The sequence below is a fragment of the Equus asinus genome, chromosome 3, assembly GCF_041296235.1.
Source record: "Equus asinus isolate D_3611 breed Donkey chromosome 3, EquAss-T2T_v2, whole genome shotgun sequence".
In the NCBI taxonomy this organism is placed as follows: Eukaryota; Metazoa; Chordata; class Mammalia; order Perissodactyla; family Equidae; genus Equus; species Equus asinus.
The window spans coordinates 67,494,471-67,521,531 of record NC_091792.1 but is presented as its reverse complement, the minus strand read 5'-3'; the positions used below and the strand labels follow the sequence as shown (position 1 = coordinate 67,521,531).

The window sequence follows — 27,061 nt, the reverse complement described above, 5'->3', positions numbered from 1 at the left end:
AAGATATTCCCTAAGAACAGTATCTGTATGATGGCAGGATGGGTGCTAACACATGTCTTTCTTCTGAGTTTGGCTAATAAGCAAGAGGAAGAAGATGGAAAGGTCTTAGTAAAAAGTGATGATGATCCCCGTATTCTTTATTTTCTCAGAAATATTCCCCAGGGTTAGTGAGGTGGAGGAAACTTCCCATAGAATAATCACTCAGTGTCTCATGACTCTTCTCTTGATCCCTTACCCTTTCCACAGCAAGCTAATTAGCCAGACGGATATTTGAATCCCAGCGTGGTATTTTCCTCACCTTCTTTTCGTATCCTCTCATGTTTCCACTCCTTCACTGTGATAGATCAAATAATCTATAAAATAGAAAATGTGACTACAGAGAATTGATTTAAATTTCTTAATAGTTCAAAGTTATAGAATATCTAACTTTTTAGGAAAAATTGATAATTTAAGACTTTTGTCTTTTTTAGGGCTCCAACCCAAAAGTCTGAAGCAACAGCTAAGCTAGGATTGGTGGGTAAATAATCAACTTGGAAGACTGGACAATCTGGCTAGAAGAAAAATGTACTTACTTTCTCACTATTATTTGTTCTTGAAACCCAAGGAGGTTAACATTTCTTGATTCATGTTATGCTTTGAAGAGATTAAGCAAAATTTTTCAAGAGAGATATACTCTTGAGGATGTTAGTATGAATTTAAAATTTCTATTCTTTATGCTAATGGAAAGGAAGATGACTAAAGAAACAGCTGGGAAACTGAGATCTCTAATTAGATTACTTTCTTAGTCATTCCTCCCCTCTTTTCTTTACTGTGATGTTAACTAATATTTTGAACACGATATTATCATTTGGTAGAAATTAATTCATCCTCTAATGAAAACAAAAAACAAGGAATCGCAGGAAACTGGAAGGGATAGAAAATTGTACGTTCATCATTAGATGACTAGTAACATCTTGAATCTTTTAACCATTATCTTGTCAAATTAGAACCTTCTGTTAAGAAGAACATTATATAAACATTCTCTGATTTATATAATATCTCTTTCCTACATGTCCTTCTGTAATCCTTATTAGCTATGTCATTTGAGGTTTAATACAATTGAATAAAGTTTATTAATTAAATTTTTTTCATAGAAATTTGTATAATTCAGTTAATGGCAAGGTTAAAGTAAACTTCATTTTCTAATTAGAGAAGTTTTTAGTTAAATAAATTAATAGCATAAACCAGAGGTTGGAAACTGGTGGCCTGCATGACATATCTAGACTGCAGATTTATTTTACTTGGCCTGAATGATTTTGGCTACAAAGCATTTTAAAATGTTTTGAATTTATTGCCAATATTTAAAAATTGGGAGATCTTGCATAAACACCCAGATTTCCAGCTTTTTGAAAGTAATCAGTATGTCAACAGTGGAATCACATTGCCCTTAGCAACCACCAGCTTAGTTGACTGGTGCGGGAACAAACATTCTTGGTTGTCTACCAAACAATTCCCTTTTTCCCTGCCTTCAGAACCGCAATTTTGTTCACCTTTCCATGTTTTAGAAAAGACAATCCTGACTCCATTTTGTGGATAAATCTCTATCACTCTGTCAGTCATCATACTCTTGTTTCCCCACCACTGGTTGATTTGGAAGTGAGTGTACAGCCCCAGGATCCACCATTTTTTTTTGCCAATGAGACAAGATAAGAAATATGCTGGGGAATTTCTAGGAAAGATAGCCTTGTCTCTTCTTCTGGATGTTGGCATCCGGATATTCTATCTGGTATTATTGCAGCCATGTTGTGATTATGAGGGCAGGGCTGATATTCTGAATGAGATGGAGCAGAAAGGCATGAAAGAATAAACCCTGGCCTTTTAATGATGTCATTGAACTGGTAGATTAATAACTGCTGGAGCCACCCCTCACTTTTTTGGAACTTCCTGTTGAGGATGAATAAAATTTCCTTGTTGTTTAAACTGTTTCGAGTTGGATTTTCTCTTGTTTGCAACAGAAATCATCCTATCTGATAAAGTAGTCGCTTCTATTATATCACATGCTTTCCACTCCATCCTTGCTGCTATGTATACTTTCAATACTTGGCCTGCTTTACCCATTTCCAGCACAGACCTAGCTCTTGTAAGCCTTCCTTTCCATGAGGGACTTTGCCCACAAGAAGCTGATTTGTCCTTGCAGTGTGGTTTTCTAGATAAGCTTGTTCTGGCCTCAGAAGGGGAGCTCAATCCCCAGCTAGCCCAGATTCCACCTATCAGATCAGTCGCATTATAACAGCCTTTCCGTCCATATGGGAGTTTACTCAAGAACACATTAAAAAGTATAGCTTTTCTGTAGTGTGAGGTTTCAGGAGACCCTACCCTAACCCAGAAATAAATCCTTGTTTCCCATAAAGCCATAATCTTACTTGTGATGGATCTATGAATTTGCTGTTTTTGTGTTTTGTTTTAATTCCTGTCCCTATCTCATTTTTTTAAATGCTGGTAAAATGGAAATCATGAACCTGTGAAGCCTCAACTAGCCACCTATATAACCCGAGCCAGAAATAAAACATATGCTCTCAAGAAGTGGAATCTGAACATTCCTGTAGATTCTGAAACAATGGTACTAGTTTCCTGATGCAGAGGTATCATAGGTCCCTTATGGAGATAGACAGTTGGAGGACAGTGACAGGAAAACCATTCTCTTAACCTAAGACTTTGCACCCAAGTTCTACAAAGTGTCCTGTTGAGCTGAATTGTAAAGCAATTTAGTTTAAAGAAAAGACTTTGATTTCACAATCCTGTTTCCAAACCAGACCTGTTACTTCCTAAACTTAAGGGAATTCCACTGATAAGGCATTAACCACCTCAGGTCTGCCACTAAGCCTGCTTTATTGTCTCTACTTTTTTTAAAAGAACAGATTAAATTATGGTCTTTCCCAGGTACTCTACAACTGGTATACCATAGGGTTTCTCTAAATATGTCTTAGCATCTCACCCAGTTACTGCTGTTTACGAGTTTGGGGAATGCTTTTAACTTTGTATGAAATGAGGAAGTATGCATGGAAAAGAAAGCAAGTTTTAGTTGCAATCAGAAATCATGGAAAGGGTGGAGCTATGTTATTATTTAAGTTGGTAATAATGACTTCTGTGTCGTAAGGAGTTGAGGGTGGCCTCTGGGCAACAGCCAGCAAGGAACTGAGCCATTAGTCCAACAACCCTCAAGGAGCTAATTCTGCCAACAACCATTGAATGAGCTTGGAAGCGGCTCCCATCTCAGCTGCATCTCGGCTGCCACCTTGTGAGAGAAACTGAAGACTCAGCTAAGTTTTGCCCAGATTCCACAAACACAGAAACTGTGACATAATAAATATGTATTCTTTTAAGCTGCTATAGTTTGAGGAAATTTGTTATGCAGCAATAGATAATTACTGTAAGGGGAGTAGAGACCAAATATTTTGGACAGCTTTAGAAAGAATTAACCACTGTATTTAACAGGACTTCCATCAGCTTAACACTTTTCTTTTTCTCTATATCCTCTTTCATTTATTCTTCTCTCTTTTATAGGAGTGCTGATTATCTGCTTGAGATCTCTGATAGCCAGTTTTCTCATATATCGTGTTCTCCCTCACTTTTCTTTGCCTATTTCCTCAGTGTTTTTGAAGAATTCCTTAACCGTATCTTCCAAATTTTTGACTTTATGTTCCATACTGTCAATCCTCCTTTTTAATTTTAAGACATTTTACAATTGTTTCTCATATTTGCTTAATAACATTCTCTTCTGTCTCACTTTAGTTTGATAAAAACCTACCAATTAACTGTTTTTGCCTTTTGTTTCCAGAATTTTACTTTTAAAATTAAATTAACAAAGCCAATTTTGTCTAAACATTATTAGTGTTTCTCAAGGTAAGTAGTTTTCAAAAGTACATCCTTCTTCAGCCACTTGAGAACTATGTTCCTGACCTTTCGCAAACACCATAATTTCCTAAGTGTTAGATGACCATTATATTACCCTTGTGTTTTTTAAAAGTCCCATCTGGACCTGTAATATTCTCAGCTTTTATATCTTTGATGATAGAATCCATCGCTTGAGCTGAAGAATTTTGGTACACTAGCATTCTGGGTGTGATATGGAAATAGATGGGGCCATGAGTAAATCTTGCATATTCCTCTCTGCCCAGATTCTTTTTTCTCCTTAGCTAAAGCTGTCTACCAGGGCCAGAGCAGGAGTGGCGCAGCCTCATTGGTGATACTGAGATCCACCTCACCAGAAAAGATCCTGACTCATTAGGGAAAAGCCTCTACCAACAAAATCTGCAGCCATCTTGGTACATCTGCTCTTGAATTTGTCTAGTCCTTGCTGCTGCTTCCAGAAAAAAGCCTTCCCTTGCCAATGGCAACTTTAGACATTACTTAGCAACTAGCCTTGGATGGTCTGCTTTGCTGCCCAACACTAATACAATACTACTATTATCATTATGCTAAGTAAGTAATAGTGTAATGGAAACTAAATCCCTAAGCAAAAGAAAATTGTGGTATGCAGTTTATTGTGAAGGCATCTCCTTGTTAAAATTTAATTCTTTTCTCTCTCATGCCTAATGTTGAAGTCCATACCTTTTTCTTTTTTAAATACATTTTTAAAAAATGTATTGTGATGAGAACATTTGACATGAGACCCACCCCCTCAACAGATTTTTAAGCATATGGTAAAATATTGTTACCTATAGGCACAATATTGTGTGACCGATCTCTAGATCTTATTCATCTAATTCAATTTCATCATAATTGAAATTTTACACCCATTAATTAGCAACTTGCCATTTCCCCCTCCTAGCCCCTAGCAATCACAATTCTATGCTTTGCTTCCGTGAGTTTAACTGTTTTAGATACCTCATATAAATGGAATCACGCAATATTTGTCCTTTTGTGACTGGCTTATTTCACTTACCATAATGTCCTTCAGGTTCACCCAAGTTATGGCATATGACAAGATTTCCTTTCTTTTGTAATACTGAATAATATTCTGCTATATGTATACACCACATTTTTTAAAATCCATTCATCTGTCATTGGACATTTACATTGTTTCCACATTTTGGGTATTGTGAATAGTGCTGCAATGATGATGGGACTGCAGATAACTCTTTCAGATTCTGATTTCAATTTGTTTGGATAAATATCCAGAAGTGGAATTGTTGGATCATATGGTAGTTCTGTTTTTAATTTTTTTGGAGAAATCTCCATACTGTTTTTCATAGTGGCTGTAGCAATTTACATTCCCACCAACAGTGCAGAAGGGTTTCCTTTTCTCCATACCCTTGCCAACTCTTCTTATCTCTGGTCTTTTTGATAATAGCCATCCTAACAGGCGTGAGGTGATATTTCGTTGTGGTTTTGATTTACATTTTCTTGATGCTTAGTGAAATTAAGCATCTTTTCACATACCTGTTAGTCATTTGTATGTCTTCTTTGAAAAAATGTCTATTCAGGTCCTTTGGCCATTTTTTAATTTGGTTATTTATTTTTTTTGAAAATTTACATAACAAAAAATTTACCGTTTTAATCAATTTCAAGTTTACAGTTCAATGGCATTAAGTACATCCACAATGCTGTGCAACCACATCACCATCCATTTTCAAAACTTGTTCCTCATCTCAAACAGAAACTCTGTACACATTAAATAACTTCCTGTTACTACTAACCCCAGCTATTCTACTTTCTGTCCATATAAATTTGCCTATTCTAGGTATTTGATATAAGTGGGATTATACAGTATTTTTTTTCTTTTATGTAACTGGTTTATTTCACTTAGCATAATGTTTTCAAGATTCATCCATGTTATAGAGTGTTTCAGAATTTCATTCCTTTTTAAGGCCAAATAGCCTACTATCATTTTAATACATTTATTTTCTGCTTGGAACAACTGGAGACAATTTCTGGATCTCTACATCCTCATTCACATTAACATTGTTTTGATTATTCCTCATTTTCTAGTGAAATAATGCTTTTTACACTTTGTTTTAATTTGTACTTCTTTGATGGTGTTTTTTAACACTGTTTTTGTAAACACTGTTACAAATAGTTGTAAACACTATTTACAACTATTTTTAAGTTGACAATTACTCACATTATTCCTAGTATTTTAGAACCATGTTTTAAGTCAGGGTTATTGCTATTCTCTTAGGAAGAACCATGTTTAAGGCTGCTCTCTTAGCCTTATCAAGCATCTGCATCAGTTCAGTGTTGAAATCCTTGGTGTGCAACCCTGATGGGAATAATAATTTAAGGAAGTTCAGAAATGTATCGAAATGGAAGTGAAGTGATGACAACATGACTATAGATAATAGTCTCCTCCGGACATCCTGTAACTTCTGATAAAGAGGGTCTCATCCTCAAAACTGCAAAAATTGTTGCATTTCTTGTTGAGAAAGCCCCTGATTCACAGGCCAAGTGTTAAAACTCAGCGCATAGCATTTTTCCCTTGTAAGTCAATGCATGTCACCAATTTGGCTTTCTAAATTCTTTAACTGCTGTGAAATAGCTCACTGAGATTTGTGTGTCTTTTGGCATATGTTGTGACTATAATTGGAACAGAGACGACAGGAGTCAATTCTAAGCAGAGACTCCTTTAGTCCTATTTGCCAATGGTGGGGCCCAGCAGATCCAGTGGAGAGCTGGAGTGTCAAATGGGAAACAAGGGAAAATCACGAGAAATTTTAATGGAAATGTACAAGAGACATTAAGAAAAAGTAAAAACAAAATGTTATGTTGGGTAGGTAGACAACACACAGGCATAAGAGCAGAGACAGTTACCCTGGTTCTGCCAACAACTAGCTTTTTAGACTTAGTAAATAATTTAAACTCTTTGGGCATCTTTAAATTTCCTCATCTATGAAATGGAATTAACAATTCATGACTTGCCAATTTCCAAGGAGGGTTTTCTAAGAAATGTGTAAAGGCAGTATGAAAATATAAAAAGACAAACAGAAAAGAAGAGAGATGTCCATGGTCTAGCAAAGTAGATAGTGTACACCTGTCAGTTATCTAACCATAGGACCACTCCATCCTGGGATTTGTCAGGGGTGAAGCCCCTCTCTGTACAGGCTACTATTTCACACATCTTTGGGCAGGATGTAAGGCAAAGTAACTTATTTTTGTACATATTTTATCGATGAGCCTCTATTTTTCCTGGTGTTTTATCTTGCCCCTGAAGTGCTTTTAGAATTTGTCTCCATATTCCTATTCAGATTCCTCCTCTTACATCAAGTCTAAATTTCAACTAGAACTTCTGGGTTAAATCAAACACTGTACTAGATTTGAGGCTGCCATGTGCAATGACCCTGAATTAAAATTTTGGAGAAATCAACAAGCAATGAATCCACAGAGCTATTAGAAAGAAAAGAAATCACAGCTGATTGTAAACTTGATGATTTTTTAAAAATATCAGAATATCATAGGTAATAGCAAAAGTCTCCATTTGTAGGGGGCCAGCCCAGTGGCACAGCAGTTAAGTTCGCATGCTCTGCTTTGGCAGCCTGGGGTTCACTGGTTTGGATCCCAGGCGTAGACCTATGCACTGCTTATCAAGCCATGCTGTGGCAGCGCCCCACATATAAAGTAGAGGAAGATGGGCGTGGATCTTAGCTCAGGACCAATCTTCCTCAGCAAAAAGAGGAGGATTGGCAGCGGATGTTAGCTCAGAGCTAATCTTCCTCAAAAAATAGTCTGCATTTGTAGGGTGTGATATGATTCATACAAACTTGTGTGTATGTGTGTACATGTATGATTTCACTTAATCTTTATAACAATCCTATGTGAAGACTCACTGTCCTTATTTTACAGATGAGAAATTCAAGATAAAAATGAGAATAGGTGATTTTTCTCAGGTCGCTCAGCTATTAAGTGTTAGAATAGGGACTCAAACCCAAGTGCTCCAAACCCAAGTTTTTATGTAGTTCGTTCTGCACAACTACACTACCTACAGCAAAACTATTTTGCACAAAAAGGCACATTTAATACTATGATACTAAGAAGGGAAATTCCGTTTTATCTTCGGCTACAATTTTTTTATACAGTGTTACTAGTGAAAATTTATCTAATGTTGCAGTCAAATTTTATGCCCCTTGACTGTCCACTCCTTCTGAAAATCACTTTTGATTTTCCTCTTCATTCTTATGACTAGTGATTAGCATAGAGCCTGGAAAATGGTAAGTACTCAAAAACTCTTTATTCAAGATTCTGAATTTATGCATTGTGCAACTTAAAATTACCTGGTTTTCTACTTTTGTTCTTTAATGCAAACATTTACAAAATTCCTATTTCCTATGTTGACACTGGGGAGAGAAACATTAACCTCTTCCCCTGCGTCCAGGTACTCACAGCCTTGTTCTAAAGACTGACACAAATAAATACAAAAATAAAATAATCTCTGAAATAGAGAGAAATCGCTAAAATACTTGCACAAGGGAACACAGAGGAAATGTTTACCTGGGGAGGGCCTGAGAAGTTTCATTAAATCTTAAATTATAGGTGGTTTAGGAGACCTACAAGGGAAAAAAGGAAAAGGGCATTCTAGAGAGATAATGAGGGTCAACAACAGCATATATGAAATCATGATTTGTTAGGTTTATCAAGGTTAGACTGAACCAAAGCATTTTATTTATGTTCAATGAGTCGCTTTATATACACCACCCTTCATTAAACATACACACACATTTGTGCATATACAAATTGAGGAGGTTTAGAAAAGTATAACAAAAGAAAAAGGAACAGTTAAGAGAGTTGGAAAGCAAGAAAGTTATAGAAATCAGGAAGCCGTGCGTCAGATGAGACCAGTGAAATACCAAACACACAGCCCTACATGTCCGAGAAGCATGAGCTCCAAGGTTCACTCCAAACTATGTAAATACAAACAAAAAAATAAACAAGAGAAGTAAACATGACTGATAGATTTATAGTGTCCATAAAGTAAAAGCAAACACTATCAACAAGGATAATGAAACTACATAAACAGCAAAATCAACCAATCAAATAAATAAAAATAATGGCTCAGAAGGAGCACAGCGTGTCCTGCTTCTGAGACCTGAAAGGAGTTCTCGCGATGGCTTTGCTGTCGGGTCAAACTGAGAACCTGACTTGGCCTCTTTTCTGGGCTCTCACCCTGGTATCCCTTAGATATTTCACACATGTGTACAGACTCTGGGCTGCTTGCCCTAATGTGTGCTCTGGTCGCACCCAGTAAGACAGGAACCGCAGCAGGGAGCAGTGCATAGGTTCCTGCTAGGGCATCCACCCAACCTTTTCCCCAGGACTTTTATCGCCTGTAGGGGACATGGAGTAACTATTTCCAAGCTGCATACCATGAACTGGGAAGCCAAGTAATAGCTCCTTCTCAAGCGAGGATCTCATATCATCACAGAACAAATAAAGCAGATATTTCCACCTGTTTTCCGAGTACTTAAAGGAATTTTAAAAAATGTATATTATAGCTTATCTAAATGTGCCACTGATGTAATTTAATATCTGAAAACACAGTAGCTTTACCCTAAGTGACATTGGTTATATTTTGTATCACTACGCAACCATTAGCTAGGAATGTTTCTATCTCCATTGATTATTTGAGATCCCAAATCTATTTTTTTGTATAGAGAGTCATTCCTAGGCTCATTGATCTTTTTTGGTCACTAAATTACGTGTAGAGTATTACAATATTTGCTCTCTTACCCCTATATTGATTTTGTTAGTAATCAATTCTGTTTGGAGTAAAATAAATAACAACAAAGTTCTATATAATTTTCATCATTTGTCAAAAATCAATATTGAAAGTGTTCTTCATGTTAATAATGATTCTTGACCAAAGGTGAGCATTGAAATCAGCCATTTGTTGTTAGTGCCATGGAGTCTATCCTGACTCATAGTGACCATGTGTACAGCAGAGCAGAACTCTGTCTGGTATTTTTGCGCCGGCCTCTCATCTTCCAGCACTCTATCAGACAATGCTCTCCTGTGATTCATAGGGGTTTCATGGCCAATTTTTTTCAAAGTCGGTGACCAGGTCCTTCTTCCTAGTCTGTCTTAGTCTGGAAGCTCCACTGTAACCAGTCCACCATGGGTGACCCTGCTGGTATTTGAAATACCGGTGGCATAGCTTTCAGCATCACAGCAACATGCAAACACCACAGTATAACAACCAACAGGCCAAGCAGGTGGTGTGGTTCCCTAACCGATAATGAATCCGGGCTGCAGTGGTGAGCATGCCGAATCTTAACCACTGGACCACCAGGGCTGCTGAAATCATCTATATTACTTAAAAATAAATAAATAAGTCCCCCTCTTTGTACCAACAGAATCTGAACATAGGAGGAAGGAATCAAGACATCAGCTTTTTAGTAAGTTCTAGAGATGATCCTAATGTGTATTCTCTATTAAGAACCAAAGATTTAATGGGAATATCTCAGCCATCATTTGCTACGTATGTCCTATTCCTATTATTGATCTCAATTATTCATGCAAATTACCATCAGGCAAAGGTAGTTTGATTATAAAAATATTTTAAAACATATATGTTTTTCAGTAATCTCAACTTCTTATAGAAAGCATTGTAATTAAATTTTAAACATAAGATATTTCATTGGTGCTACTGATAAAACTTTGGGGTTTTAACTGGAGTAAAAGAAAATCTAAGTTCAGTATTGGAAATAAAGGCTACAGACAATATTGAAAAATCAGCATGTAAATAGTCAAGAAGAAGCAATGGTTAGACTTGAGACTATCATTTTCTCTCTTGGTGGCTGCTGAACAAAAAATTTGTATAAGGACATCAAGCATAAACAAGAAAACATATGCGACTGCAGCAGAACCCAGAGCATTGGTGGGTAATCTGAGCAGCTGCAGAGCACGCTCCTGGTTCACTTCTTCCTTTGTGCTTCATTCCCATGATCAAACAGAAAAGACATAGCTTTTAAAAATGTTTTAATAGTCTTTATTTTCTAGAGCAGTTTCAGGTTCACAGCAAAATTGAGTGGAAGGTATAGAGATCTCCCATCTACTCCCTGCCCCCACACGTGCACAGCCTCCACCAGTATCAACATCTCCCACCAGAGTGGTACATTTGTTACAATTGATGACCCTGTATTGACATGTGATTATTGCTCCAAGTCCATATAGGTCACTTTAGGGCTCATTCTTGGTATTATACATTCTGTCATGGATCCACCATCACAGTACTGTACAGAGTATTTTCAATGCCCTAAAAATCGTTTTTGCTCTGTGGATTCATTCCTCCCTCCCCTCGCCCCTGGCAACCACTGATCCTTTTGCTGACTCCAAAGTTTTCCCTTTTCCAAAATGTTATGTAGTTGGAATCGTATAGTATGTAACCTTTTCAGATTGGCTTCTTTCACTTAGTAATATGCACTTAAAGTTCCTCCATATCTTTTCATGCTTAATAGCTCATTTCATTTTAGCACTGAATATAATTCCATTCTTTGAATATATCACAGTTTATCCATTCACCTACTAAAGGACACCTTTATTGCTTCCCAGTTTGGGCAATTATGAATAAAGCTGCTATAAACATCCATGTGCAGGTTTTTGTGTGAACATAAGGTTTCATTCATTAGGGTAAATACCAAGAAGTGTAATTATTGGATCATGTGGTAAGAGTATCTTACGCCAAACTTTGTTCCAAAGTGGCTGTGCCATTTTGCTTTCCTGCCAGCAATGAATGAGAGTTCCTGCTGCTCCACATCCTCATCAGCCTTTGGTGTTTTCCATGTTCTGGATTTTGGCTATTCTGATAGGTGCTCAGTGGTATCTCACTGTTGTTTTAATTTACAATTCCTAATGATATATGATATTGAGCTTTTTTTCGTGTGCTTATTTGCCAGATACAGCCTTTTAAACTGATCCAGAAAGCTTTCATTTTTTGCAATTGGAGATAATGCCACAATAGAACTTATATTTGAGTTCTCTATTTTCTCTTCAGATGGTGAATCTCCCTCTGAGCGACTCAGATGACCGCAAATAACCCCTAATCAGCAATTTGCCCGACCTCATGCAACACTGTTTCACAACTAAAGACACAGGCGCTGTTTGTTAGACTTCTGCTTTCTTCTTAAAACACAAAATGGAGAAGCAAAGAGGAAGAAAGGAAGCTAGGCTGATGCAAATAGACTTTATACTTAAAAGGGGTTTTGAAGGACCTATTCAACTGAATGATCTAATTCTAAGTAAATTTAATGAGAAAAGAAAACATGTACATCTTGTTTACATTAAAAAATAAATGCAATGGTTTCAAGCAAATTGCTGCTTTGGCACAGCTGTCCTTTTCTTTAGTTCCAGAAGAACTTAACTGGAAGAATCCTCTGGATTAGGTTCGTTTCCAGACTTCTGAGCACAGCTTCAGCTTGGAACAGGAGGCAGCTTGGTCAGTCTGTGAGAGGGTCAAAGAGGGGTAGACTGTTAGTGTGCTTCTCTGGCTGCTTGCCGCCTTTGCCTTGAACACACAGTGCTGTCTGTATCTGCAGCAACTGGAACTAGTCCTGGTGGGCTCAGGATAAAATCAGGGTAATAGAGAACCCCCAGGGAGTGTGAAGCCAGGAGAAATGAGACTAATTTCTGACAGTTGTCTTCTCAGGCCACCCCCTCTAGACCAACAAGAGGTAACATCTAAGAAGGAGTTTTTCTTCTTCTTCTTCTTCTTCTTTTTGTGAGGAAGATTGGCCCTGAGTTAATATCTGTTGCCAATCTTCCTCTTTTTTTTCTTGAGGAAGATTGTTGCTGAGCTAACATTTGTGCCAATTTTCCTCTATTTTATGTGGGATGCCGCCACAGCATGGCTTGATGAGAGGTGCTAGGTCCACGACGCCCAGGATCTGAACCTGTGAACCTCAGGCCACCAAAGGAGAATGCATGAACTTAACTACCATGCCATGGGCCACCCCCAGGAGTTTATCTTCTTAATGCTGTTTCTCTGGAGAAGGGTGAAGATCTGACTTAAGAGCTGTCTGTGATTGGTTTTCTGGTATCTGAAGTTTTCTGCCCTGTGGGAGATTCATCAACCCCCTGCTCCCTAAGCTTTTCCAGCTGACAGCACCTGAGGCTGCCCTTCTCCATATGCACTCCTTAACAGAGTAAGCAATAGTGTCATGTGTGGCAGACCAAAAGCCAGCACATGAGTTCCAAAGAATAACAATGTATTGGATTACAGATTCCAACCTAAGCAGAAGCATTAGCAGAGAGGAGACAAAAATAATAAACATAAGGGAAGATATTCCAAATATGAAACAAGACCAAGAAAACATAAAAAAGAGATGAAGGAAAAATATAAGGCATAAAAAACTTAATAGTCGAGGTACAGAATAAAATAGATATAATGAATAGTAGACTGGGTGAAAATGAGGAACAAATCATTAAACTGCAGAGATCAAATAGAGAAAACTTTCCAGAAAGATTTTTAAAAGTTCAATTTATATTCCAAGGAACATATATTCAATGTTACCATAAAGATAGAATTGTATGTAAAAAGACATACCATGCAAACACTTTATAAGAAAGCTAGTGTAGCCATATAAATATTGGAAAAAGTAGATTTTAAACAAGAAGTATAGCAGGAAATAAAAAGGGGCATTCATCACAAAAACATAATAATCTCAGATGTTATGCACCTAGTAATAAAGATTCAAAATACAGGAAAGACAAGCTGATGAACATTAAGGGAGAAATAGGTAAATCCACAATCAAAGTAGATGCTTTAACACGTCTGTCTCAGGAATTGATAGAATAGCCAGGAAAAATGTTAACAGTATATTTATAGAAGATTCGAACAACACTATCAACTAGGCAAGTATTATGAACTAGTTAATAAAGAGTATTATGCTCATAACCACAGAAAATACATAATTTTTGAGTTCATAAAAGTTTACATCATTGTGAAATTTCAGTTGTACATTATTTTTTGTCTGTTACCACATAAGTGCTCCCCTTCACCCCCTGTGCCCATCCCCCACCCTCCTTCCCCTGGTAACCACTGAACTGTTTTCTTTGTCTATGTGTTTGTTTATATTCCACATATGAGTGAAATCAAATGGTGTTTGTCTTTCTCAGTCTGGCTTATTTTGCTTAGCATAATTCCCTCCAGGTCTTTCCATGTTGTTGCAAATGGGATGATTTTGTCTTTTTATGGCTGAGTAGTATTCCATTGTATATATATATACCACATCTTCTTTATCCAATCATCGGTGGATGGGCACTTGGATTGTTTCCATGTCTTGGCTATTGTGAATAGTGCTGCAATGAACATAGGGGTGCATATGTTACTCTGGATTGTTGATTTCAAATTGTTTGGGTAGATACCCAGTAGTGGGACAGCTGAGTCATATGGTAGTTCTATTTTTAGTTTTTTGAGGAATCTCCATACTGTTTTCCACAGTGGCTGCACCAGTTTGCATTCCCACCAGCAGTGTATGAGGTTTCCCTTTTCTCCACACCCTCTCCAACATTTGCTATTTTTAGTCTTAGTGATTATAGCCATTTTAATGGGTGTTAGGTGGTATCTTAGTGTAGTTATGATTTGCATTTCCCTGATGATTACTGATGCTGAACATCTTTTCATGTGTTTATTGGCAATCTGTGTATCTTCTTTGAAAAAATCTCTGTTTATATCCTCTGCTCATCTTTTGATCAGGCCGTTTGGTTTTTTGTTGTTCAGTTGTGTGAATTCCTTATATCTTATGAAGATTAACGCCTTGTCAGATATACGATTTGCAAATATTTTCTCCCAATTGGTGGCTTGTCTTTTTGTTTTGATTCTAGTTTCTTTTGCCTTGCAGAAGCTCTTTAGTCTGATGAACTCCCGCTTGTTTATTTTTTCTTTTGTTTCCCTTGTCTGAGAAGACACGGTATTTGAAAAGATCCTTTTAAGTTTGATGTCAAAGAGTGTACTACCTATATTATCTTCCAGGAGTTTTATGGTTTCAGGACTTATCTTCGCGTCTTTGATCCATTTTGAGTTTATTTTTGTGTATGGCTTGAGATAATGGTCTACTTTCGTTCTTTTGCAAGTGGTTGTCCAGATTTCCCAACACTATTTATTGAAGAGACTATCTTTTCTCCATTGTATGTTCTTGGCTCCTTTGTCGAAGATTAGCTGTCTGTAGCTGTGCGGTTTTATTCCTGGGCTTTCAGTTCTATTCCATTGATCTGTGTGCTTGTTTCTGTACCAGTAGCACACTGTTTTGATCACTATGGCTTTGTAGTACATGTTGAAGTCAGGGATTGTGGTGTCTCCAGCTTTGTCCCTTTTTCTCACTATTGCTTTAGCAATTTGGGGTCTTTGGTTGCCCCATATGAATTTTAGGATTCTTTGTTCTATTTCCATGAAGAATGTCATTGGGATTCTGATTGGGATTGCATTGAATCTGTAGATTGCTTTGGGTAGTATGGACATTTTAACTATGTTTCTTCTTCCGATCCATGTGCATGGAATCTCTTTCTATCTCTTTATGTCATCATTTAGTTCTTTCAATAATGTCTTATAATTTTCATTGCATAAGTCCTTCACCTCCTGGGTTAAATTTATTCCTAGATATTTTATTCTTTTTGTTGCGATTGTAAATGGAATTATATTCTTGAGTTCTCTTTTATAAGTTCATTGTTAGGGTATAGAAATACAACTGATTTTTGTAAGTTGATTTTGTACCCTGAAATTTTACTGTAGTTGTTGATTATTTCTAATAGTTTTCCAGTGGATTCTTTAGGGTTTTCTGTATATAAGATCATGTCCTCTGCAAACAGCAAGAGTTTCACTTCTTCACTCTCTATTTGCATTCCTTTTAATCCTTTCTCTTGCCTAATTGCTCTGGCCAAAACCTCAAGTACTATATGGAAAAAAGTGGCGATAGTGGGTATCCTTGTCTTGTTCCTGTTCTCAGAGGGATGGCGTTCAGTTTTTGGCCTTTCAGTGTGATGTTGGCTGTGGGTTTCTCATATGTGACCTTTATTATGTTGTACTTTCCTTCTATCCCCATTTTGTTAAGAGTTTTTATCATAAATGACTGTTGGATCTTGTCAAATGCTTTCTCTGCATTTATTGAGATGATCATGTGGTTCTTTTACTCTTTTTTTAAAACTAGTCAAAGACAGTAGCAAAAAAGTAAACTACAGACCAGTATTTGTCACAAATGTAGACACAAAAATTCTTAACAAAATAGTAGCCAATAGAACTCAGCAATATACAAGAAGAATTATACACCATGACTAAGTGGGGTTTATTCTGAGAATCCAAGACTGACCCAATATTTGAAAATTAATGAACCACCGCATTAATAGACTAAAGAAGAAACATCACATGATCATATCAATCAATGGAGAAAAAATTTAACAGCAATTCATGATGAAAACTTTCAGAAAAAAAAAAAGAATAGAAGGGAACTTCCTTGACTTGATAAAGAGCTTCTACACACAACAAAAATTGTATTTAATTATATAACATATTTAATGATGAAAAACTCAAGGTTTCCTCCTAAAATTGGGAACAAGGCAAGGTTATCTGCTCCACTCATATTCAATAGTGTGCTAGAAGTTCTAGTCAGTACAACAAGGCTAGTACAGGAAAAAGAAAAAAAAAAAAGACCAGAAAAGATATAATAAAACTATTTCCAGATGATATGATGGTCTATATAGAAAATCTCGAGGAATCTACAAAACAATCCTAGAACAAATAAGTAAGGTCAACAGGGTTGCAGAATACAAGATAAACATAAAAAATAAGTTATATTGCTCTGTATTACCAATAAAAACAAGGAAACAAATTAAAAATACAATATCATTTACTTTTTTAAATATTCGTGTAAATCTAATAAATATAGATCCTATAACATGTATAGGACTTATCTACTGAAAATTAAAAGATACCGATAAAATAAATAAAAGAAGATTTAAGTAAATGAGGAGACCTACAACGTTCATGGTTTGCAAGACAACATAGTAATGACGTCAATTCTTTGGAAGCTGATATATAGGTTTAATATGATTCCTATCAAAATCTCATCAAGATTTTTCTATACACAGACAAGATTACTCTAAAATTTATAAAGAAAGGCACAGGAACTAGTATAGCTGAACAACCTTGAAAAGGAAGAATAAAGTGAGAGGAATCAATTTACTTGACTTCAAACGTATTATATAGCTACAGTAATCTAGATTGTGAAGACTGATGGATGGATAGACACAGATAAATGAATCAAATAGACAACTCAGAAATACCCCACACAAACATGCCCAGTTGATTTTGACAAAAGGGAAAAAGCATTTCAACAGAGGAATGGTAGCCTTTTCAATAAATGTTGCTAGAACAGGCGGACATCCATAAGCAAAAAAAATGAACTTCACTGTAAACTTCACAACTTATACAAAAATTAGCTCAAAATGGATCTCGTTCTTAAATATAAAATGCAAAACTATAAACACTGAGAAAAATACATGGAAGAAAACGTTTGGGATCTAGAGCCAGGCAGAGTTCTTAGACTCGACACCAAAAACAATCCACAAAAGGGAAAATTGATAAATTGGATTTTATTAAAGTTAAAAACTTCTTCTCTGCAAAAAACCTTGTTAAGGAGATGAAAAGACAAGCCACAGACTGGGAGAAAATATTTGCAAACCACATATCTGACAAAGGGCTAGTATCTAGAATATATAAAGACTCTCACATTGCAACAGTAAAAACAAACAATCTAATTAGAACATGGAAAGAAGACGTAAAGAGATATTTCAAGAAGAAATATATTTGAAAAATATATTAGAAGAAGATACACAGCAAATAACCACATGTTCAAAATCATAATCAAGTTTAAACTACAATAAAAAATCACTACACACCTGTCAGAATGGCTAAAATTTAAAATAGTGACAACGCCAAAAGCAGCAACGACACAAAGAAACTGGGTCATTCATACATTGCTGATGGGAGTGTAAAAATGGTACAGGCACTCTGGAAATGGTTTGACAGTTCCTTAAAAAACTGGAAATGTACCTAACATATGACTCAGCAGTTGCACTTCTGAGAATTTATCCCAGAGAAATGAAAAATTATGTCACACAAAAACATTACATGAATGCTTATATCAGCTTTATTTGTAGCAGCCAAAATTAGGAAAATGTAGCTGCCTTTCAGTGAGTGAGTTATTAAACAAATCATGATAAGTCCACACCACAGAACACTAATCAAGAATAAAACAGAAGTAACTATTAATACATACAGCATTGGATGAATCTCTGCAAAATGATGCTGAGTGAAAAAAATGTCCCCAAAGGTTTCATACTGTATGATTACACTTACAAAAAATTCTTGGAATGACAAACTTATAGAAATGAGTCCAGGTTTGTGGTTGTCAGGGGTCAAAGGGGAGTAGGAGTTGTGGGAAATGGATGTGGCTGTAAAAAGGCAACAGGAGGGATCCTTATGGTGATGAAAATGTTTCTGTATCTGGACTGTATCAGTGTCAAAATCCTGGTTGTGCTAGAGTTTTGCAAGATATTACCATCAGGGAAAAATGTGTAAATGTATATGAGATCCCTCTGTATTATTTCTTATAACTTCCTGTGAAACTACAATCACCTCAAAATGAAAAGATTAAATTAAAAACACGCACTGGAACTGTCTCACGAAATTCTGAATTTCCCTAGATCTATTTAAAAATTGAATTTTTAATTAAAAATCTTCTCACAAAGAAAATTCTCTCCCACATGGTTTTACTGGTAAATTCTATCCAAAATTAAGGAAGAAACTACACTTCACAGTAACAGTATTCTATAGAAATTCTTTTAGAATATGGAATAGGAACTTCTACACAGCTCATTTTACAAGGTAAGCATAATGTTCTTATATCACAATCTTAAAAAGACATGAAAAGAAAATTGTAGGAAAATATCTCTAATGAACATGGATGTAAAATTCCCTAACAAAATTGCAGCAGATTGAAAGTAGCACTACATAAAGTTAATATTCCATCATAACTTAGTGGGGCTTATCCCAAGAAGCAAGCTTGGTTTAATGTTCAAATATCAAGTAATGTGATTTACTTTATTGACAGAATAAAAAATAAAATCTATAGAAACATCTCAATACATTCCAAAAGAATATGTGACAAAATCAAACATTTTTCATGATAAAAACCCTTAACAAATTACAAATTGAAAGGAAACTTCTCAATCTGTAAATGAGCATCTAAGGAAAACTTATAACTAGTAACATATTTACTGGTGAAATTTTGGTCCTATAACATAAATATTTGTTCTACTGATCCTACCAGTCTAATAAGGCCAGAAAAAAGGGAGGGGTAGTAGAAATTTTGGAAAGGAGTAGTAAAAACGTTGTTTTTTATAGATGACATGATTGTTTATGTAGAAAATCTTAAAGAACCTACAAATCAACTTCTAGAATAAATGTGTGGAGATATATATATAAATATATATATAATGCACATACAAACATTAGTTGTATTTTCATGTGCTAGCAAAAAATAATGAGGAAATTTAAAAAACAAATTTCATTACAATACTATCAAAAAGCCAAAAATATTTAGAAATGTACCTCATGAAATTTATCCAAATCTCCCTTTTGAGAGCTGCAAAACATTAATGAGAGAAATTTTTGAAAAGACCTGAGAAATATGTGTGTTTATGTGTTAAAATACTCAATAGAGTTAGCATATCAGTTATCACCAATCTGATCCATTCATTCCATGCAATTCCAACGAAAATTTCACTAAGCTTGTTTTATAGAATTTGACAGATTGACTCCAAAATTGGTGTAGAAATGTAAAGTCTCTAGAAGAGCTGAAATAAACTTGTAAAAGAAGAAAGTTGGAAATACCGTATTACTTGATTTGAAGTTTTTTTTAAACAAAGCTACAGCTGTCACCACAGTGAAGCATTGTGAAGAAAAAGGCAAATAGACCTACCCATAGGTCACTTGATTTCTAACAAAGTCACTAAGATAATTCAATGAGTTAATTATAGTCTTTATAAAAAATGTTGCTGAAACAGTTGCATAAAATATGGAAAAACAAAGCAAGAAATATCAACAAAAGTATCTAAAGTAATTAAAAGAATATTTTTACAATAGTGCCAAGCAACTAGCAATAAATCTGAAGGATATTAAAAACTTCTACAGAGAAAATTATAATTTTTTAGCTGTAATGAAATAGTTACTAGACAAATGGAGAGACATACCATGATCTTAGATTGGAAAACAATATTTTTAATTTATCAATATCCAATAAGTGATCTATATCTTCAGTAAAATTTCAATAAAATTTCCAGAAGTTTTTTTTTTAATTTCAGAATAATTCTAAAATGTATATGGAAAAGTATGACAGAGGAAGGGTGATACAAAAACTTTTACATGCTTCTGATCAAGAGGTGGGCCTGTTTCCCTTCCTCTTGCATTTTGGTGACCTGGCCAAGGAAGCATGGCTGAAGTGATGCTGAACAATTTGTAGGCCAAAGCTTTAGGAGAACTCACAGCTTTTGCTTTGATCCCCTGGAGTTCTGAGCCACTGTGGTAAGCGTCTGACTACTCTAAGTCTCCCATGCTGTGAAGAAGGCAAAACTAACCTCAGACAGAGAGACAGAGAGACAGAGAGACAGAGCCAGAGAGAGACTGACTGTTTCTGGCCAGCCCCTAACCATTTGAGTCAGTTCAGGTGAAACTCCGGATGTCAGGACATAGAGATAAGTTGTATCCTGTCTAAATTCCTGATCTACAGAATCATGAGATATAATAATAATAATAAACCACTAAGGTTTTAGGGTAGTTTGTTCTACAGCAATAGATAAGTAGAACCATATATAGATTCAGTAAGATTATTGAAGAAAGGAAAGGAAAGAAATGATGAACACAGAATTCAAGACAATGCTAAATTTAGATTGGGAAGGAAGGCAGATTTGTCAATTAAATGGATACTGGTTTGCTGTAGGCTATTGTCAAAGGTTGTAGCTTCTCTTATTCTCAGGTACTTACCAATGATTTAAATGAATCATTAACAAATTAAATCTTAATCTTAATTTATTTAAAATTGGGCTTAACATTTAAAATGTGGACTGATAAGAATGTTATAAACCAAGTATGTACTGTAATTAATCCAATTCTCTTTACATGATATTCAATAAGAAAAATTGATCACTGTGTATGGTAATAGTATAGTAGATTCTATAAAAGTTCAAATCGCAAATACGATTAGGACCTAGTAGTTTTTTATAGTCTTTCTTTTTTCTTGTCTTTCATTGTGTTGCTTCAGGATCTTTTTATTAGTTACAAATACTTTCATAAGGAAAATGAAATACACATTTAGCCATCTTATATTGCAATTGTAGAATGGTTTATAGGACCATTCAACTGGTGAAACATGTTGGCAAGGCTTAATATATCTCTTTCTTGTAATTAATATTTGTTTTATCAGAGATGCTAGTCTTAGGGATGAGTTAAGTCGTTATGTTTCTTCCAGGAATAAATCTTGATAAAATATACAAATTTGAAATGATATATACTTATAATAATTTGCTGTAGTAAAAACCCTTATAATAACAGCTTAAACTGTGTAGTGGTTCCCAGAAATGTTTTTCTAAAGACCAGAAATTTCATAAGAGAGTATTTTTTAAATGTAGCCTTTTTTTGTTGCTCAAATAAGAGTGTAGCAATGACAATTTAAAAATATAAAAACAAGCTTCCAACAAACTAAATATTTTAAATTGTTGATGTTCTATTCAAAGTAAATATATATATGTATATACACATATATAGGAGCTTTTAAAAATTTGTAGCGATATAATATACGTATACATATTCAGAAAGTATACGAAGTTTATAATGATGTACTCAATGAATTTTCTCAAGGCATATGCCCCATGTAGCTACCACCTCCATCAAGAACGTAACATTAACAGTGCCCTGACAGTCTCAGTCAGATCTCTTCCCAAAGGAAACCACTACATGATGCTAAAATCATAGGTGAGTTTCTTTGGTTTGAAAACACATTTCAGTAGAATTAAAGAGCCTCTCTTCTTTCAAAATATGTATGTGATAGTTATCTATGATTTTGCACGTAGCAAATGATACACTTTCATTGCTGTCCAGTATTTCACTGTGTATATCTATCAAAATGCACCTTTTCTTCTGGCAGGCAGTTCAAGATAGATCACCTTAACACAGTCTGGTATATTGTGATCAGAAGCTCATTTTCAATCTTTGTAAAGGCTGGAGTGTTTTTCGTTTGCCTTTACTAATAGAGTGCCGTCTTTCATAGATCCTATCTTGGGTTATTTATGAGACTCATCTCCTTCCTGGAGGACTCCAGTTCCAATTTTTGTCTTTGTAACGTTGTGAGACTACAGAGAACTCTGCTCAGTGTCGTAACCTCAGGAACCTAAGAACTGCAAAATGCCTGAAGGGAAGTGTTGAGGGGAATGCCAAGCTCACCTCTGTGTACTTCCTTTCTCTCTGGAATCCTGGACCTTCCAGTCCTTGTTGCCTTAGCTATTCTCAAATTACTTCTAATAGATTTTGTGTATTTTTTTCCCTAGCTCATTAAGATATCACCAGTGGAGAAGTGGTTGATACAAGGTAGTCCACTATAGTTCAAGGTATTCCTTGCTTGATACCCAAGATGCCCCCATCTTACCCTACTCTACATTCCCTTTCCCTTATGCATTGTTCCACTTACTGTTCAGTGTCATTTTCTTCACAATTCTGCTGTTTAATCTCACATCCCCAAAACCTCATACAAAGCCTGAAACATAAACAACTCTAAATACTGGTGGAATGAAGGGGCAAATCCTACTGAACCCTCTCTTACTCCCTTCACTGCAACATCTATTCACCTACAAGCGAACTATCTATCTATCATTACTGAAATCTCACTGTCCATTTAATGACCTAGTTAGCTTGCATACATTTTAGGGATATTTCTCACCTACTCCACATATTTCCCACGTAAGAGGGAAAACTACTAGTTCACCAAAGATGGTTTTAAAACTATTGCTTTCCCACTTATACTTCCTTTGAGTTTTATATTACTCAGCTATCGCCTTCTATTCTTACTCATCATTGATAACTAAAAACTTTATGGTATCTAACAAACACACATTAAAACTGTGTGACACAGCTGTTCACCAAACCCATTTCCCTTTCCTCTGGGTCATATATCTAGACTATTGTCCTAGCCTCTCTTACGCTTAAACATAACCGTGTGGCTGAGTTCTGGCCAATGGAGGTCCAAGGATGTGATGTCATCATTTCCAGGCCTAGCCCCATAAATGCTCCACTCTTTCTCTTTTTCCGCTTTCCAAGTGGATGTTGACTTTCATGGTAACATTGCAAGCTACATGTAGACAATGGCAGAGCCTCTGTCATTCTGAGTCTCTGAATGACTATGTGGAACAGAGCCCCCTGCTGCTGATTGGATATCAAATAAACTATATTATGTGGATAGCCACTGAGATTTGGAATTTACATGTTACTACACTTAGAATTGCCTTCAATAATGTTCCATGTTACTTCTTTGTAGTGATAAATTTTGCTATACTTCTACAACTTTTCAGTTTTAAAGATCAAAAAGTATACTATCATTATAGTTCTTGGACCTCACAACAGGAAAACTTTAACTCCAGTCCTAACAAACCATACTATCATTTCAGAAAACTTAGATACCTAACCCATTCTCTAATATGAAACTTTTGTACATTTAATTCTTTCTGTGATTTATAATCTTAGTTATTTCATCAATGCTACTAACTAAATAGTCTTTCTACCTCTCATAGTAGCTCCCCTTCCATTGTTCTCAATAATTATTCTAAACCCTCTCTTCTTGTATCAAACTTCTCACCAATCCACTAATTTCTATTCTCTCATATTCTGAGAATAAGCTTCTTCCTTAAGGCAGTTGAAGCCATCATGGCTCTCTTGCAATAGAATACTGGACATACTGCAGTTCTCACACTAAGCACCTCTTTTCCTACCTCAGTGACTTGGGAGACATGGTTTACAGACCCTCTAGATGATTTGAAGTAATTCACTTAACCTCTTTGAGTTATCTATAAAATGGGAATCATAATCTTTGAACTGACTATGTAGATCTATTATGATGACCAAAGAAAGTAACGTATATGAAAATCTTTACATTTTCAGGGATTATTGTAATTTTTGTCCATGTCGCTATTCTATTTTAATTTCTAGTTAGAAAATATTTAAACATCTGCCCTCAATCATCAAATACATTTTGTTACCAAACATTCCAGAACGTTAAGTTGTAAGTTTTATGGGGACAAAATTCTCTGTGGTCAGGATGTTTGTCATAATTTCTTAGTTTTATGACCGTAAATTAAGTTCTATGTTTAGTGAATTCTTGGATATTGTGTTTATAATGGTCCACATACATATCCTTCCTCAATCCCTCCAGATGCATCAAATAAACAATCTCTTCACTGTTATTTCCACAGTTTTAATTTGTAGCCTCATATTCAACTATCTAGTAAACAGCATCAGTATCCCAGGCAGGAAATTTCAGTTTACATACTTCTTTCCTGGTATGTAGGTCCAATGAACATTTTTGAACATCTATTGTCTTCAAGGTGCTATGCTCCTGAAGATACACCAGGAGACATGTCTCCTTCCTTTAAGGGGTGTAAATAAAGTGCCACTCCCATCAACTGACCAAACTGGAAGATATCATTTATAAGATTCATACAGTTGCTCAAACTGCACCTTAGAACTCATTTTAGATTTCTCGATCTCCCTCAGCCGCTACATCCAATCAATTGGAAAGTCTGACAATTTTATGAGCCAAATATTTCTCAGATATATACCTTCTTCTTTAAGGCCTTTAGCATTTATCTCTCCATAACTTGACCCCTGCATATCTCACAAGTCTTATGTCATATACTTATTGCATTTTATGCTATATTCAGGACATGGAGAACATATTGTAGTTTTTCAAACATATTATGATTTTCTGCATAGCTTTGCTCATATAGTTTTCTCTCACAGAATACCCATGCCCCTATTTCTTTTCCAGCTAATATTATCTGACTCTCTCTACCCACCAAATGATGTACTTTTAAAATCTATTTGAATACAACGCACAAACCTCAACCATAATGTTTACCATTTGTATAACTATATCTGTTTCTAGATATATCTCCATTATTGGACTAAGGTATTGCAGGAATATCTCAATAGTAAAGATAGAATGAAGGTCATCTTGGAATGCCCAGAAATGTAGTATTAATTTAGCATAAACTAAAATTTAGCATGAGCTCAATAAATATTTAACTTATCTTGCAATACTAGGTGTGTAATTAATAAAATTAATTTCCACTTAATAGAATAAAAGCAAACTTTTCAACAGCAACAATAGTTGCCAAAAAGTCATAAAATTGATTCTAAATGCTAAGAAACATTAATTGTTATCCTAAAACTGTATTCCCAGTCAAACTACCGTAGAAGAATAGGGTGAAATAAATAAACCCTTAAAGAAGAAAAAATAAAAAACACTTTTTAAATTTTTTTTCTTGGAATAAGAAAACTTTAATGAAGAATTTATCAAAGAATATGTTTAACAAAGGAGATTTTTTTTTTTAAAGGACTGATGCTAAAAGGACCTGTGGGCAAAGAATGTAGTAGACATGTGATTAATTTCAAATAGCATCATCTGTATAAAACACAAGACTAACATCATCTGTAATGACACACTTGGGGGCGAACATCATGGTAGAACTAAAATACTTGACAACAACATGTAAGGTGGCAAGGAGTGAGATGCTGATAAATTAAACCATTCAGGGTCTTATATTATTTGATGGTAGAAATGTTAAGATTGTATTTTGTTAAATTTTAACGGAACCACTATAAGATATATGTAGAATGTTGGTCTTCTGGGCCAGCAAAAGAAACATAAAATTAGAGAAAACTTAAATGACTCAAAAGAATGTTGAAGAACAAAAAGAAGTGCAGACATAGAGAGGTAACCGTAAAACTTACAGTCAGATGCGGGCAAACTCCCAAATGTATCAGTAAAAAGTAAGCTCAGCAGTTAAAGAGCATAGGTTTCTACATTGGGAGAACTTTATCAATGGAAATGTAACTGGGTGCTAGCTCTCCAAGAAGTCCCAGGTCAATGTATACCAAGAATCTCAAATTGATTTACCTTTTTAAACTAAGTAATATCATTTCTAATAATTTATTCAAAAGGAGTAATCAGAAATGCAACCAAAGAAATATACATGTACACAGGCAAACATGACATATACATGCAAGGCAATATTCTAAAATTTTTAAAATAACGCCTTATTATTCAGTAGCAGGAAAACATATTATAGTGGGATGCAAAAAATAATGGGTTTCCCAAACCCTTTATACAATAAGAACTAAAGTTTATGATATTTAATTTTCTCTTATTTCTTTTCTTTTCTTTTATTAGTACATAGAAAAGAGATGAAAATAAATAGTCAAAATGTTAACAGAAGTCATTTCTTGATGTTGGGCCACTGGGTGATCAACTTGTTTTTCTCAATATACTCTTCTGATAATTATGACCGTTAAAAAGTATTTTTTTTTGTAATCAGAAAAAATACCTTTATTTCCTGTAGTGGAACTCACAGTGCACTTCAAACCTACTTCATATGCAGTATAATTTGGTTGAGGCTAACACTCTCAAGAGAATATACATCTTCACATTTCTTTACAGTTTTACGTGTGTGTGTGTTACGTTAGATGAATTTTTATGGGGAGCTTGAGGTAGGTATTGTTATCATCATGCCCTTTTCACAGATAAGGAGACTGAAGGTCACAGAGATTATAATATGTTTGCTTGAAAGACGTTGCCTGGTACTTGTTTTGAAGATTCCGTATTCTCTGTGCCAATTTCTCAAAATATGTACAGACTACTGATATATTTTCCAAATTTTTACACCAATTTCCATAAGGATACTGAGCAGCAATAGTGATAGTTCAGTTGGTGAGTATGTAAATATGTGCACGGGCATCTCAGCCTCAGTTGGCACCTTCCCACCACCACAGGAGCACCAG

General features: G+C 35.3%; 1 protein-coding gene across 3 annotated transcripts in view; it reads left to right on the top strand.

Annotated features, from left to right (window-relative positions):
* The window catches only part of ADAM28 (ADAM metallopeptidase domain 28), a 71,954-nt gene extending 70,829 nt beyond the window's left edge, over positions 1-1,125 (top strand). For all 3 annotated transcript variants that reach the window (XR_011502049.1, XM_014860804.3, XM_070505192.1), the window contains one exon: positions 471-1,125. Coding sequence is in view for 2 of the 3 variants with exons in the window: in XM_014860804.3 (XP_014716290.3) it covers positions 471-491 (21 nt within the window). In the remaining variant the exon portion in view is untranslated. The remainder of the gene's footprint in view (positions 1-470) is intronic.
* Positions 1,126-27,061: the final 25,936 nt, after the last annotated feature.